Raw genomic sequence first — 15,034 nt, forward strand, 5'->3', positions numbered from 1 at the left:
AAGTGAGCCTTGGAGCGGGGCCCTGGTTGTCAGGGTCATCCAGCAGGCAGGTGCTGGAGTCAGGACTCCACCCAGGTCTCTCTCCACCTGGCGTGGTGCTTTCTGCCCTGTGGTGCCACCACCTGAGCCAGGGCAGCTGCTGTCTCAACGGCAGAGCCTCCCTTTCCCAGACCCCCTGCAGGGTCCCCTCCTCTCCCTCAGCACTGCCAGGAGGCTCAGACCCGCCCTGGAGCTGAGGTCAGAGCTGCCAGGAAAGGCCCAGGGGAGGCAGGGACAAGGTAAGGGGTGGGACTGAGCAAAGGCAAGGCCTCTGCAGGTGGTGATGAAGGCGAGCTGTGAGTGCACGGCCTGGGGGACGGGGTCCTAACCCACCTGTGACAGGAGCACAGAGGGGAGGTGGGGAGTGGCCATCTTTGCTGGAGAACTCCAGGGGGCCTTGGGAACCCGGGCAAAACTTGGGCTGTATCCCAGGGACCCCAGGGAGTGGGGGCTAAGCAAAGGCCTGGCACACTTGGGTTCAGCGGCTCCCTCTGGCTGGATCAGGGTGGGGGTGGAGGCTGCAGGGCTGGTCAGGAGGTGGCCTCGGCAGGAGGCGGGCCAGATGAGGGTGAGAGTGCAGGTGGGTGGCGCCGCCAGCATCACCGGGATGACACCGGGCAGGTGCAGACCCCTGGGGATGCCGGATGCCAGCTGGCCAGTCTCGCTGGGGGTGGGGACGGAGGTTTGGACATCACTGGGGTGGGGGCCTCAGGTGTGACCCTGACGGCGGAGTGGCCCCTAGGACAGCATGGGTGAGGGAAGCACCTCCCTGGGAGTGTCTCCGTGGGCCCCCCTCGTTGTCTAGTCCATTTCCCATGTAGGAAGTCCAGGCCTGTGTGACACTGAAATGCCGCCATACTCCCTCCCTCTAAAAGCAATCCAGCTGGCGGGTCTGATTCCGGCTCAGAGAGCTGTCACACTGCGGGGTCGCAGGGCGTTTGCCTGCCTTCTGTGTCCCACCTGGCCCCCTGTGCTGTCTGCGGGTGGGCGCAGTGGAGACAGCAGGAAGTGGGCCGCACTGAGGGTGCGGGGGCTGGGCTGGGTGCTTCCTGGCTGCGATTGTTCAGGGGTGTGAGCCCAGGCTCTTGGAGCCCCTGCTGTGGGCAGCATCTTCCTCCCGCCGCCCTGGCCGTGGGCCATCCCTGCTCCATCGGGCTGTTTGCAACACCTTCCTCAGACCCAGCTCTGGTCATCCGGGCTGGGGCCAGCGCCACTTCGGGGTGACCCTTTTGGGCAGGGCCCGTCCCCCTTGCTGGAAGCGCAGGCCTTCCCCGGGGTCTCTGGACATGAATCAGGACATGAATCAGCCCCGCTATCCTCAAGTCCTAGGGGACAGACGCCAAGGCCTCTGCATAGCCCTCTCAGCTCCAAGTGAGGAAAAAGCTTTTCCGTCTGTCCCCGGGGGCAGGACGCCCAGCCCGTAGCAGCCCGCCCTGCTCTAAGGAAACTCGCCGTCCCTGTCAGTTGGTCACTGCTATGTGACAAACCAGCCCGCGACTGGCTCAGCACGACACCGCAGGCCTGCGGGTCAGCCAGATCTGCGTCTGCTGCGGGCTGGCGGCTCCATGGGGAGCAGCTGCTCTGAGGCAGCCTGGGCACAGCAGATGCGGCTGCATCCCTGTTCCTGACTCCAGCAGCCCGGCCCGATTCACTTCATGGTGGCGACAGGAGTCCAGGAGACGGCCAGCCAGCACAGGTTCTTACCCCGAAGGGGGAGCCGCCGGAGAGGAAAGGGCCGAGCCCAGGCTCAGGTGGGGAGGGGGCCCCGCTGCCACCAGCGAACAGGTGCATCAGTGCCATCAGCCAACCTCTCCCTCCGCCAATCAACCACTGTCTCCATTTTCTCTAGAAAAGTCTCCAGCTTCTCTTTTATCCTTTGAAGCGTGCAAGGAACCCGTGGTCACAAACATGCTTGCAACTCTGTCCCTTTTGTGTGTCCTCACCTGTCGCATCTAGAGCCAGAGTGAGGTCCAGCAGGCTGCGTTTCGTGCACACACTCACCTGTGATACTTCATCCGCTACCATGGACACCTTCTGTCTGCGAGTGCTCACTCCCGAATCTTGTTCCCCGCCTGGACACCTCTCATCTGAACTCCCGGCTCTCACGCCCAGTTGTTCGAAAGCATCTAAATTAACACGGCCGTAAATCTGTGCTTTCCCCAGCTCCATCCATCTTGGTCCCACATCTCTCATTCTCTCATATCCCGCATCCAACTCTTCAGCAAGTTCCGTCGACGCTACCTTCAAAGCCATACCCCAAGTCAGGGCCCCCTGCCCAACCCGGTGCACCTGCAGCACCTTCCCCTCAGGTGTGCGGCGCCCCTGCCCTGCCTTCTCTCTCCTCGCAGGTCTTCCGGTCTCGGCCCAGTAGCCAGAGGAGCCTCTCCAACCCAGTGTATGGTCTTTACTGTGGCATCCGGGCCTCTTGTCTCTCTCTCTCTCACACACACACACACACACACACGTGCACACACACGTGCGAGCACGCACACACGCACACACACATAGCCTCACCTCTGCCTGGCCCCTCCTTTTCCCTCCCTTCCCTCAGCCACACCCTCCGCGGCTGTCACAGTCAGCCATCACAGTCAGCCGCTTTTCCTGGCCGCTGTCACCGCCCCCTTGGGGATGGCCCTTCCTGCCCAGGCCGTGGCCCTGACTCACTCCACGCGCTCCTCGGTTTGCGTCACTCCTTCAGCGGGGCCGTCCGGTCTCTATCACTCTGTTTTCTTCTCTTGCTTTCTTTGTCCTCGAGCCTGCAGTATTTCCCAACCTCATCACATGCCTGTGTTTCTTGATCTGCCCTCTGCGCTGGAATATCCTCTTGAGAGGCCCTGTGAGGCCCCGCCCCTTGAAGATCTGCTCCCTGCTGAAGGCTGCAGCCCAGGACAGGGCACGGCTCAGAGCGTTTGCTGAGGGCACACGTGGGAGGTGGGGTCATCGGGGGCATTGAGGTCTGAAGCCCCCCGCGGGGGCAGAGCTGAGGGCCACATGGTGGTGAGGAGGCCCCGGTGCGCCCTGGTCCACGGCCGCCCTGCAGGCTGCGTGGAGCTGGGGCAGCGAGTGGGGGCAGGAGGAGCGGGCAGCGGCTGTCCTGAGGGCCGAGGCGGAGGGATGGCAGGAAGCCTCATTTTGAAGGTCCGTTATTTCTAGGATTGGGTGACTGTGATTCATCATTTCTTGGGTTCTCTAATTCAGAACAGCTCTTCCACGTGGTGGGAGGCGTTGCTGCTTAGGGCTGTGGGGCTCGGGACCAACGCACGCGTCAGAGCCCAGTGTTCCCAGGCGCTCCCTGCCCTGCGCGGCCATCAGCGTGGTGAAAGTGGATCCGAGGCTCCTGCAGAGCTGGGAGGCTGGCGTCACTGTCACCGTCACTGTTCCCCGGCCAAGAGTGAGCGTGGCTTCGCGGGGCAGAGAACCCGAGCCTGGGAGCCCTGCAGCCTCAGCGCTGCCGTGTGGCCCCAGGCAGCCCGTGCCCCTCCCCAGCCACCTCCAAGATCCCCACTGGCTCTGTGGTTCTGAAACCCAAAGGCCTGCCAGCCAGGAGGGGGCGCAGGGGAGTGAGCAGAAGCTTCTAGGCTTCTTCTCTGGAAGATGAGGTCGGGAGGGCAGGCCAGAGCGCAGCTGGAGGGTTGGCTGCTGGCCCTGAGACATGGCAAGCTAGTGGGCGTGGGAAGGGGGCACAGAGCCAGTGCCGTGCACGGGCTCTGCCTGGAGGCACGCGGGTGTCCCAGAAGGGGGGCTGGGGCAGCCACTTCCGTTCTGTCCAGTGCACCTGGATGAAGCACCTGCTCTGGATGAAGATGCTGTACTGGGAGCCGGGGGGAGAGGCTGCGCCGGGTGTCCACTGCGATGTTCTGAGGGTCTGTGCAGACAACAGGAACACTGGCAGTGAAGGGACCAGGCCCTGGGCCAGAGCAGGTGCCTGCCAAGTGCTGGTGACCGAACAAGCACACGGACTCCTGGGGCCTGGGACCCGGGGGCAGGTGTGACCAACGACAAATCAGAAAGATGCGGAGGCCCAGTGCAGAGACGCGTGTCTGCGTCTGGAAGACACCCCCAGAGGAGCACGGGAGGCCATGTCCCCGCGTGACCCGCCACGACGTGCATTCCTCTCCCAGGCTCCCGGCAGGGGCTCCAGCACGCTGACGTCCGTGCCCAGCACAGCCTCGCAGGAAAAGCCCGAGCAGAATGCGCAGCGGAGCTGGCCCCTTCTTCTTTTTCCCAGTCTTATTAAAACACCACAGAGATTAAGTAATGACTTGGCTCTGCCTACAGCTCCCGGCTCCCTCCTAGGGATCAGCTGAGACTCCCAGGAGCTCTGCTCAGAAAGGCACCTTTGGGGCCTGGGCTGGGGGCATGGGAGTGGGGGCGTTTGGATGGGTCCCAGGAGGGGAGGAGGGGGCTGAGGCGTGCCTGGCCTGCCGGGACGGGGTCTCGGGGCGGCTGAGGATGCCCAGGTGTGTTCTGTCTGTATTTTATGGAGCCACCCTCGGGAGTCCAGGCCTCATGAGATGAGCAGGGAGTTCCTGTGGGTCTTCAAGGCCTAAAGAAAATGTTGCGCATTTTCCTGTTGAGTCATCAAAAGCGCAATTATTCACTAAAATCTGCCAGATGAATTAGTCGATCATTAATACAAGCACGTGTGTTAGTCAGGAATTGTTCTCCACTGCTGGTGAAGAGAAACCTGAAACAGCAGGGGTTTAAGTGAGGTGGTGCTGGCATTTTCTCCCTCGTAAGCAGCCCTGAGTCACCAGGATCCCATGTCCCGTCCCCTTGTGTGCCAAGCTCTTGGCTTTCATCCTTGGTGTGCTTCCTGGCCCAAGAATGTTGTTGAAGCTCCAGCTATTACATCTGTGTTCTAGGCAGAAAGAAGAAATTTCAAGGAAAGTATTGAAAGGTCCTGGCTGGATGTGCACCTCTTCCAGACTTTTCCAGGAAGCACCACTCAACAGCTTCCACCTGCCTGTCAATGCCACTCCAATGTTAAGAGAAGCTGAGCATCGGGGATCGATGGCAGGGCCTTGTGGGTCCCCATGCTATAGCGTAAGGAGGCAAAGGCAGACGGAGACTGGCGGGAGGCAGCCAGCTGGTCCTGACACAGCCCTGCCACAGCCCTGCCACAGCCCACCATCTGCATTATCCCTGCTTAAAAGAAATGGATACAGTGGGTACACGTTACATTTGGTTTCTTTTAAAAAAATGCATTTATTTATTTGAAATACAGAGTGACAGAGAGAGAGATCTTCCATCCACTGGCTCACTCCACAAATGACCTCAAGGGTCAGCACGGGGCCAGGCCGAAGCTGGGAGCCAGGAGCTTCATCCAGGTCTCCCACACGGGTGGCAGGGGCCCAAGCCCTTGGGCCATCTTCTGATGCTTTTCCCAGACCATCAGCAGGGAGCCTTACAGGGCAGTGGCACTTCCTGAGCTGTCTCCAGGAGAGACCGAAACTGTTTCACAGCCGGTGCAGTGGGAGCGCCCTCCACACCCAGGGCAGGCTGCCCATCACGCCGTGGCAGGCTGCGCGCCCTCGGGCCCCTGGCGCCAGTGCGGGCTCCACTTCTCTGCATCTGCGTGGTGCCGAGGGTCCCCGCAGGTGGTGGCAGCAACCTGCTGATGCCTCAGGGGAAAGCTCCGGCAGGCTTCTGAGAGCCCATGCCTGGGACTTCTGCTGCTTCCCTCCCGCGACACAGCTGAAGCTGTGGGAAAGGGTAGGGGGCAACGGGGCCACAGCAGGCCCGGCCCGCCCCTCACCTGTGCCCTGCTCTTGACCCTCTTCCTCTTCCTGCCCGGCTCTCACACCGAGGCTGCATTTTGGCCACCAGGAGAAAATTCCAGTTTCCATTTCCCACAGTGGCTGCTGGGATGAGAGGCTAGGAAATAAGGCACACGCAGGGCCAGCGTTGTGGCACAGCGGTGAAGTCACTGCCTGCAACAGCCGCATCCCACAGGATCGCTGGTTCGTCCCGGCTGCTCCAATTCTGATCCAGCTCCCTGCTAATGCACCTGGAAAAGCAGCGGAAGATGGCCCAAGTGCTTGCACCCACGTGAGAGACCCGGATGGAGCTCCTGGCTCCTGGCTTCCACGTGGCCCAGCCCTGGCCATTGAGGCCACTGAGGAGTGAACCAGCAATGGAGGATCCCTCTCCGTCTCTCCCTCTCTCTCTCTCTGTGGCATTTTGCCTTTCAAATAAATAAATATTAAACAAGAAAGCAAGCACAGGCTAGGCCACAGCTTGAAGCCCAGCAAGTGGGAGGTGAATGGTGAAAGAGAAGAGCTTTGCCAAGAGCGGGCCAGGGGTGGGGCAGGGGGGCCTCCAGCCAGAGGAGCCAGTGTGGGGCCCACGGGAAGAGGTACAGGCACTTTGCTGGCCTCTGTGAGGCGGAGGAGATGCCTGGAAGGGGTGTGGACACAGCGTCACAGGCACTTTCCAGTCTCCAGGCTGCCTGTCTCCCCAGCGTGGCGCCTGGTCACCTAACCAGCGCCTTGTCAGGTTAGTGGGTAAGAAGGTGCTTACCGACAAAGCTGAACAGGTTTGAAAAGTGTCGGGGGCCTTCTTTCTTCTTTTCTGAGTTGCTTGGTCCCCTCTTGCCGTGATCCTCTGCGTCCGTCTGTTCACGCAGCAGATACTGAGTGGGTGCCGGCTGCGTGCCTGGTGTCCTGGGAGCTGGGTCCCCTGGGTGAACCAAGCAGGTCCCTTCTGCTGAGAGGCGAGATTTGCTTAGACTTGGGTGGGAACACTGGTCCTGTCACATCCCCGGTTTGCTATTTGCTTTTTTTTTTTTTTTTTTTTTTTTTTGACAGGCAGAGTGGACAGTGAGAGAGAGAGACAGAGAGAAAGGTCTTCCTTTGCCGTTGGTTCACCCTCCAATGGCCGCCACGGCTGGCGTGCTGCGGCCGGCGCACCGCGCTGATCCGAAGCCAGGAGCCAGGTGCTTCTCCTGGTCTCCCATGGGGTGCAGGGCCCAAGCACTTGGGCCATCCTCCACTGCACTCCCTGGCCACAGCAGAGAGCTGGCCTGGAAGAGGGGCAACCAGGACAGAATCCGGCGCCCCGACCCGGACTAGAACCCGGTGTGCCGGCTCCGCAAGGTGGAGGATTAGCCTATTGAGCTGCGGCGGCCTTGTCATTTGCTTTTGAATTTTATTTGTATTATAAGCTAAGAGACCCACTTCTTTTGTTTTGTTTTTAGCATTTCGCTTTGGCCTATTTTCAGTTTTCAAAAAGCTGCAAAGAAAAGAGAGACCCCATCCACCCTTGGCCCGGCTTCCTCTGGTGTGAGCGTCTTACATAACATTTGTCAGAACGAAGAAACTAGGCTGGCGCAGCGCCGCTAACTCAATCGCAGATCTGATCTGGGTTTCACCCGCTTTTCCACTAATGTCCCTTTCTGCTGTTCCAGGATCCACCCCAGGGTGCCTCGTCCCACCTAGAATTTCTGAATTTCAACATAGTAAAATCTTCGCTGGGTTTGTTGCTCCTTTTTTTTTGGTTCTTAGTGCTTCCATTTTTTTTTTTTTAAGATTTATTTATTTGAATGGCAGGCTTACAGAGAGGCAGAGGCAGGGCAGGGGGTGGGTGTCTTCCATCCGCTGGTTCACTCCCCAGATGGCCATTGGGGACAGAGCACGGCTGATTCGAAGCCAGGAGCCAGGAGCTTCTTCCAGGTCTCCCACGTGGGTGTAGGGTGCCAAGGACTTGGACCATCTTCTACTGCTTTCCCAGTGGACTTGAACCGGCGCCCATATGCGATGCGGGCACTGCAGGCAGCGGCTTTACCTGCTACGCCACAGGGCCGGCCCCAAGTCTTCCCATATCCTGAGAGCTGACGAAATAGTCACCTATTCTCCTTGCAGCTTCTGGCACTGTTACTGTACTGATGCATTTCTTTAACGCGCCTGGACTGTACTTGGCGTGCTGGTTAAATGAGGTCTCTGACTTCCTGTGCAGTGGGGTGGCCATGCAGGGCCCTGGAAGGAACAGGCCACCCCCTCTTGGGTTGTGAAGCCACTTCCATCCCGGCCACCATTCTCGGAGGCACTGAGTCCTGGCTCTGCCCACAGGTTCCACCCCATGCCTCCATCTCCCCAGGGCTGTGTGGGATCTGACGGCTTCGTCGTCATGAGAATAAAGGTGGAGTTTAGGGTTTCTAGAAGGTGGTGTCTTCCGGTCTGGTAGGACTAGGTTTTGCAGTCCTTTAGCTACAGAAGAAAACAGCCACCAAATGGAGATCCCACTTCCCAGTCAGGTCTTTTGCTAGGCCCCCCAGATAGAATCCTAGCACCCGAGTCTCACCGCAGGGAGGCCGCTTTGGGGGAAGGCGGATGGGCAGGGTGCTGGAGCAGAGCCGACCCACACCAGAAGGACCACGGGCAACCAGGGACTGTCATGGGGGTGGGGGTGGGGGCGGAGAGGAGGGGCCAGGCCTAGGATCGGTTTGAGGAGGCAGAGGGAGCTGTGCGGAGGTGGCGGCGGCGTAGGGAAGTGAGTGGCTGGAAGGCGGGGGTGGCTCCCGGGAGGCCGTGACTGCTGAGGGTGGTGATCAGGAGACCCCAGGGGCCCCACCCGCCACCCTGTGTTCTGGGATACTCCAGGTACTGACTCTCTTCTTAGGAACATGTTCCCAGCCAACCTGGTGGAAGCCACGTTCAAACAGGTGAGTGGGACCCAGGGCCGTGGGAGGGAAGAGGAGGGGGGGTGCAGGTGTGCAGGGCCAGCCTAGGCCACGCTGGGAAGCAGCAGGTTTGCCCAAGCAGTTTCCTCGTCTCCCAGAGGAGGAGGCTGGAAGGGATCCAGGCTGGGGGCGTGGGGAGCCTGGATCCTCACTTTCTCCGTGGCCACGCCCCTGCCCTGGGTTCCAGTTGTTCATGTGAGGTGTCTGTGCCCAGCATTCCCCACGCACTCCTCCTGCGGTGACTCCGCGCTAGGGGAGAGGGAGCCCCTTTCCCAGATGCAGAAACTGAGGCTGGGAAAGATGATCCGAGCTGCCTGAGCTTATCCCACAGTGAATGACAACGCGAGGAGCTAATGCCAGGCCCGGCTGGCTTCAAAGCCTGTGTGCTCTTTCTTTTTCAAATAATCTTTTGCCCTCTAATTAGAATCATAATAACAGTCACTGGAGAAAATTAGGAAAACGCTAAAAGATATAGAGAGGGTCAAAATCACCTCCAGTTCCAGGACCTAGCGACCGTGGTGGCAGATAGCCTGTCCTCTGTCTCCTGTTCTCTGTATAAATATTCAAACAATAAAATCAGGGCTCTGGTGCAGCTCTTGCCCTGCTGTTTTCCTCACTTGCCGCGTATGCTCCACGTTTCTTGGAAGCACATGCGCCGCCCCTCGTGGGGCTGGGCTGTAACGCACGTCACCTGCTCCCTCTCCGCGGTCCTGTCGCCTTAGTGGAAGCTGCGGAGGCGCAGCCTGGGCTCCAGCCTGTGTGTGCACGCCCACAACTTCCCACACTGCTGCCCCTCCTGAAACCCAGCTGCTTGCTGACTGCACCCAGCTGGCATTTCCTGAGCCCGCTGGGGCCACACAGGTGACTGGTGAGCAGTGGGACAGCTTGAGCAGTCACTGCACCCCCTAGTACCCGGGGCTTCCCCTACGGGATGAACCAGGACTTTGGGCTTGATTCTGGGAGCCTGGTGAAGGTATCAGAGGAAGAGGGAGAGCATTGCTCTCCATCATACCTGCCTGGAATACTCTTCCTTTTTGCAAACTCCTACCCATCCTTCAAGACCCAAATCAAATGTCCCCTTCTTTGTGAAGCAGAGTTAGTCACTCCCTCCCAAGGCTCACGGAGCAGAAGTCGTGTGGCCCACTTTTGCATCTCTGGCACCCAGCATGAACTGATCAACGTTGAGATGATGATGATAATGGTGATGATGGTGATGATGATGGTGGTGGTGATGGTGATGATGGTGATGATGGTGATAGCAGTAATACCCACATAGGGCTTACATGTACCAGCAGCCATTGTAAGCACTTCATGTATAGTATCCCACTTAATCCAGGTGAGGTTAATTCTCTTTTATCCCATTTTACAGATAGGAATAATGAAGCACAGATGTTTATTTAATTTTTATTTGGTTTCTTTTTTTTTTAAAGATTTGTTTCATTTACTTGAATTGCAGAGCTGCAGAGAGAGGTAGAAACAGAGAAAGAGAGAGGTCTTCCATCCTCTGGTTCACTCTTCAAATGGCCCCAACAGCCAGAGCTGAGCCAATCTGAAGCCAGGAGCCAGGAACCTCCTCTGGGTCTCTCACATGGGTGCAGGGACCCAAGCACTTGGGCATCCTCCATTGCTTTCTAGGTGTATTAGCAGGGAGCTGGATAGGAAGTAGAGCAGCCAGGACTTGAACTGGTGCCCATATGGGATGCTGGCACTGCAGACCGGGCCTTTAACCAGCTGTGCCACAGTGCCAGCCCCTATTTTCATTTTATTTGAAAGCTGGAGAGAGACAGAGATTAATCTTCCATCTGCTGTTTTCCTCCCCAAACACCCCCAATATCCAGGACTGGGACAGAACAAAGCTGAGAGTCAGAAACTCAGTCCAGGTCTCCCACATGGGTGGCAGGGACCCAGGTACTTGGGGCATCACCGCTGCCTTCCAGGACACACATTAGCAAGAAGCTGGATCAGAAGCAGAGCTGGGCCTCAGACCCAGGCACCCTGATATGGGACCCGTCTTAGCCACTATGCCAAACACCCACCCCTAAGCCCAGACTCTTGAGTCTCATCTGTTTCCTGATTGGCTCCCCCTCAAGGCTTACCTTCCTGAGGCTGGGAGGCTGGGAGGCTGGGAGGCTCTGGGTTAGGAGAGAGGGAGAGACCCAGGCGTGCTCTGGGCAGAGAGGAAGATAGAGGCAGGCAGCCCAGCTCCTCCCAGCTGACCTCCCTCCCCTCAGGAAGGGGGGGCAGTCTGGGCTTTGAAACAAGAACCTCTCAGGCTGCGCCATCAGCCTAGAAGTTGAGATGCCCATGTCTGCGACGGAGCACTTAGGTTTAACTCCGGGCTCTGCTTCCATTCCAGCACCCTGCTCCTGCAGACCAAGGGGTTGGGGGGCGCAGGTGATGGCTCAAGTGATGGGGTTCCTGCCACCACATGGGAGACTTAGAGTGGTTCCTAGCTCCTGGCTTCGCCTCCCACCCCTGCTCCAGAGGCATTGTGGGTACTTGGGGTAGTGAATTGAAGGATGGCAATGTTCTCTCTCTTACAAATAAAAATAAAGAAATAAAGAAATAAAAGAAGGTGTGTTACCATCAGGTGGGAAGCAGGGCTGGCTGGCAGGTGGGTGGGTCATGGAAGGTTGATGGAGGATACGGAGATGAACGGCTGGTTCCAAGGGACCCGGATGGAGTGCAGAGGCTCAGGTGGGGAGGAGAGTGAGGGCTGGCAGGAGGCCTGGCTGAGTAGTGTGTGGGATGAGGTATCTCAGTTCCCTCTTGGGTAAAATCTCGATGGTAATCTCCTGGACTACCTGACAGGGTGGGATGGACACAGGTGGACACAACGCCCTTTCAAAATGGTATCATTGTTGTTGTGACTTTTTTTTTTTAAGATTTATTTATTTTATTTGAAAGACTGAGTTACAGAGAAAGAGAGAAGAGATTTTCCATCCACTGGGTCACTCCCCATCAGCTGGGGCTGGGCCAGGCTGAAGCCAGGAGCTCAGAACTCCATCTGGGTCCTCCCATGTAGGGGTGTAGGGACCCAAGCCCTTGGGCCATCCTCCACTGCTTTCCCAGGCACATTAGCAGGGAGCTGGGTCAGAAGTGGAGCAGCGGGGACTTGAACCAGCGCCCATATGGGATGCCAGCGCTGCAGTCAGCGGTTTAACCTGCTGTGCCACAGCACCGACCCTTGTTGTGCTGTTCCTGACGACACCTGGCCCTGACTCCTTCCTGGTTGGCTGTCGCCCACCAGTACCGCACCAAGACGACCCCAGTAGTCAAGTCCCCCAAGGTGGCACCGGAGGAGACCCCTGCTCGGCGGATCCTCGTCTACGGGGTCCAGGAAGAGAACGGCTCTCGCGTGCAGAACTTCGCCCTGGACCTGACCCCGCCGCCCGAGGTGGTTTACAAGTCAGAGCCAGGCACCAGCGACGGCATGAACGTGCTGGGCATCGTCATCTTCTCGGCCACCATGGGTGGGTGCTGCGGCCCCAGCCAAGCCGACCCGGGCACTCCTCCGCGTCGTCCTCCAGGCCGTGCTGCCTCACCGGCCCACGGCGGCTCGGGTTCCCCTCCCCCTCCCGCTCTCCTGGAGCCCGGCCTGGGCACTGGTTTGCTCTGGGGCATCAGCCCTGCCTCTCCTTTCCTGCCCCAGCGCCTCCCAGCAGCCTGGTCCCCGATCACCGGCTGAGGTCTCGAGATGATGGGGGAGGGGTGGATCCCGACTAAGGACTGAAGCATCATCAGCCCCATCTCTGTCACCACCACCACCACCCCCACCCCGAGAGGGCCCCCAGCCTGCTCCCCCTGATGCCCTACAGTTGCCCCCCACCACAGCCCTCCTGGGGCCCCAAGCCCCCAGCCTGTGACAGGTGAGTGACAGTGAAGCTGGGGAGCCCCTTCTGAGCCTGTGCCTTTAGGGAGGTCCCCAAGTGTAAAGCTCCAGACCCCGCAAACCCATGGATAGGCCTCCGTTCCCAAACAACACACACAGGCCTTCTCCGTTCTGGGGGACGACCCCTAACCCTTCTGGAGTAATCCGGCTGTGCGTGAGACCCTGGGCTTCCCGGTCACGCCAGGGGCTGTTCTCACAGCCCCTGCTGGAAAAACCAGCAGCAGCCTTCCTGGAGGGCCCGGGGGTGTGACCTCCTGCCTCCCCCACTTCCCCAGGGGTGTTTCTGGGGTGAGAAGCCACGCCATCCTCCTGGTGCCCTCGCCTCTGCCCAGCCCCACTGCGAGTCCTGCCAGGCCTGCCTCTCTCCAGTCTGGCCGCTGCCCTCTGCCCACTGCCACCACCCTGGCTGCCACTAAAGCTGGATGCAGACCCGGGGCCTTTCTTTTCTTGCTTGGTGTGCTGCATCCTCCACGGAGGGTGCAGAGCTGCCTGTCCTGTGGCCTTGGCAAAGGGTCCACCCTCTGCACTGTGGCTACAGAGTTGGCTGCGCCGGCCCAGCCTGCCTCCCGCTCCGGGCCAAGACCCCCTGGAGACCTGCACATGTGGGTGGGGCTGTCCCTGCTTCTCCACCTGTGTGCCTGCACCAGACCTGGTGCAGTCGTGAGCGCTCCTTTGTCCCCATCCCACAGGCATCATGCTGGGCCGCATGGGTGACAGCGGAGCCCCCCTGGTCAGCTTCTGCCAGTGCCTCAACGAGTCCGTCATGAAGATCGTGGCGGTGGCTGGGTGGTAAGCGTCACCAGGGGCCTCTCCCAGGCCTGCAGGGTAGAGGGAGCCCTCGGTCCAGCCTCCTCTCCTGGGCAGATCAGCCCAAGGCTCTTGGCCCTGCGCAGGCCCAGGCCCAGGCCCAGCCCGTGTGGAGGTAGCCCCAGGGTGCAGCCTGGCTCTGCCGCTGCCCTGGCTTCACTCCCCAGTACACGAAGCCTCACCGGCTCGGCTCTGGGACAGGAGGTGGGGACGCAGGACGCCTTGGTTCAGAGTTCAGGCCTCGGGAATGTTCTAGTCCAGCCTTGCAAGTTCCTAGGGCAGAGGCCTCCCCAAGGTCACTGGCAAAGGCTACGGCAGTGCTGGGGCTGAACTAGGGACCTCCTAAGGCAGGGCTACTCCTCGGAGGCTCAGGCAGGGCAGGCAGAGCTGCAAGGGGCTGTCCAGGGCGGGGGCGGCTGAGGCTACGGCTATCACTGGTGCCGCGTACCGGCCCACGGCTACACAGCCTCAATCCCTCCTCACTGGTGCCCTGGGGGGCTCAGAGGGGATGGGGCCCCGCAGCGAGGCAGCACTGGGGCCCGGGTGGGGCCCTCACCTGCCCAGCACCTGATCCCAGCCGCCCTGCTCCAGGTACTTCCCCTTCGGCATCGTGTTCCTCATCGCCGGCAAGATCCTGGAGATGGACGACCCCAAGGCCGTGGGCAAGAAGCTGGGCTTCTACGCCGTGACCGTGGTGTGCGGGCTCGTGGTGCACGGGCTCTTCATCCTGCCCCTGCTCTACTTCCTCGTCACCAGGAAGAACCCCATCGTCTTCATCCGCGGGGTCCTGCAGGCCCTGCTCATCGCACTGGCCACCTCCTCCAGGTAGCCCTCTGTCCAGCCCTCATGCCCCACCCCATGGTAGAGCCACAGGAAGTACCAGTGTGACCCCTGAAACCACCATGGGGCAGCCTCTCCGACTGACCACAATCCCCAAAGCTCACTGGGTCCAAATGAGGTTGGCCCCGCCCACCAGGGGCAAAGCGAGCTGTCGCAATGCTGACCAGGCCCACCAGCAAAGGCAATGAACGTTCACCACGGGGGGCTGCTGTTGGAGTCGGCCCTGCTAGGACAGTCACTAGGACTTGCCAGCCAGGCACCCCGGGACACCTCTGCAGGGCGGCTCGACAGTGGGGACAGGCATCCTGGTCAGGCACGGGTGGTGACACAGGCCAGGCACTTAGCTTCCTTGTGTCCCCTCCCCCTGCACAGGCTGGGGCCCACTGTGGAGACTGGGGGAACCCACCCTGGCAGGGGGACTCTCCAGCCCAGTTGGGCACAGAGGCCCTCAGGGAGGCAGAGCTGTGCACAGCACGCGTGCTGGCCGAGGGGCACGGCAGAGGGGGCCCTGTGCGGAGTGCCTCAGCCTGCTGAGAAAGGGGGCTTTTGCCCACAGCCAGGGCCCAGGATCTCCACAGGAGAAGTTGCGGGAAGCCAAGTTCTGGCATCAAAGCTGCCTCCTTGGCTCCTCAATGTGTAAAACATCCCCGCATGCCCCTTCCCCTGGCAGTGCCCACCCCACTGTTGGCAGCAGAGGCCCCACCCCCAGGACTCTGCTAAGCCTAATCCTCTGCTAGCTCTGCAGTGCGGGTACTGACTGGGACACGCAGAGGTGG

General features: G+C 59.9%; 1 protein-coding gene and 1 long non-coding RNA gene across 4 annotated transcripts in view; one reads left to right on the top strand and one right to left on the bottom strand.

Annotated features, from left to right (window-relative positions):
- SLC1A7 (solute carrier family 1 member 7) overlaps positions 1-15,034 on the top strand; it is a 56,086-nt gene that overhangs the window by 37,640 nt on the left and 3,412 nt on the right. For all 3 annotated transcript variants that reach the window (XM_089300617.1, XM_051856484.3, XM_089300618.1), the window contains 4 exons: positions 8,659-8,701; positions 11,970-12,192; positions 13,301-13,400; positions 14,010-14,243. In XM_089300617.1, the coding sequence (XP_089156743.1) occupies positions 8,659-8,701; positions 11,970-12,192; positions 13,301-13,400; positions 14,010-14,243 (600 nt within the window). The remainder of the gene's footprint in view (positions 1-8,658; positions 8,702-11,969; positions 12,193-13,300; positions 13,401-14,009; positions 14,244-15,034) is intronic.
- Positions 10,112-11,560, bottom strand: LOC149125707 (uncharacterized). The gene is made up of 2 exons (XR_016211021.1): positions 11,304-11,560; positions 10,112-10,370 (listed from the first exon to the last, which is right to left on the bottom strand). It is a non-coding gene; the product is annotated as an uncharacterized LOC149125707 (long non-coding RNA).

Source organism: Oryctolagus cuniculus, chromosome 7 (genome assembly GCF_051225735.1).
Source record: "Oryctolagus cuniculus isolate XC-2025 breed Fujian yellow rabbit chromosome 7, ASM5122573v1, whole genome shotgun sequence".
Lineage (NCBI taxonomy): Eukaryota > Metazoa > Chordata > Mammalia > Lagomorpha > Leporidae > Oryctolagus > Oryctolagus cuniculus.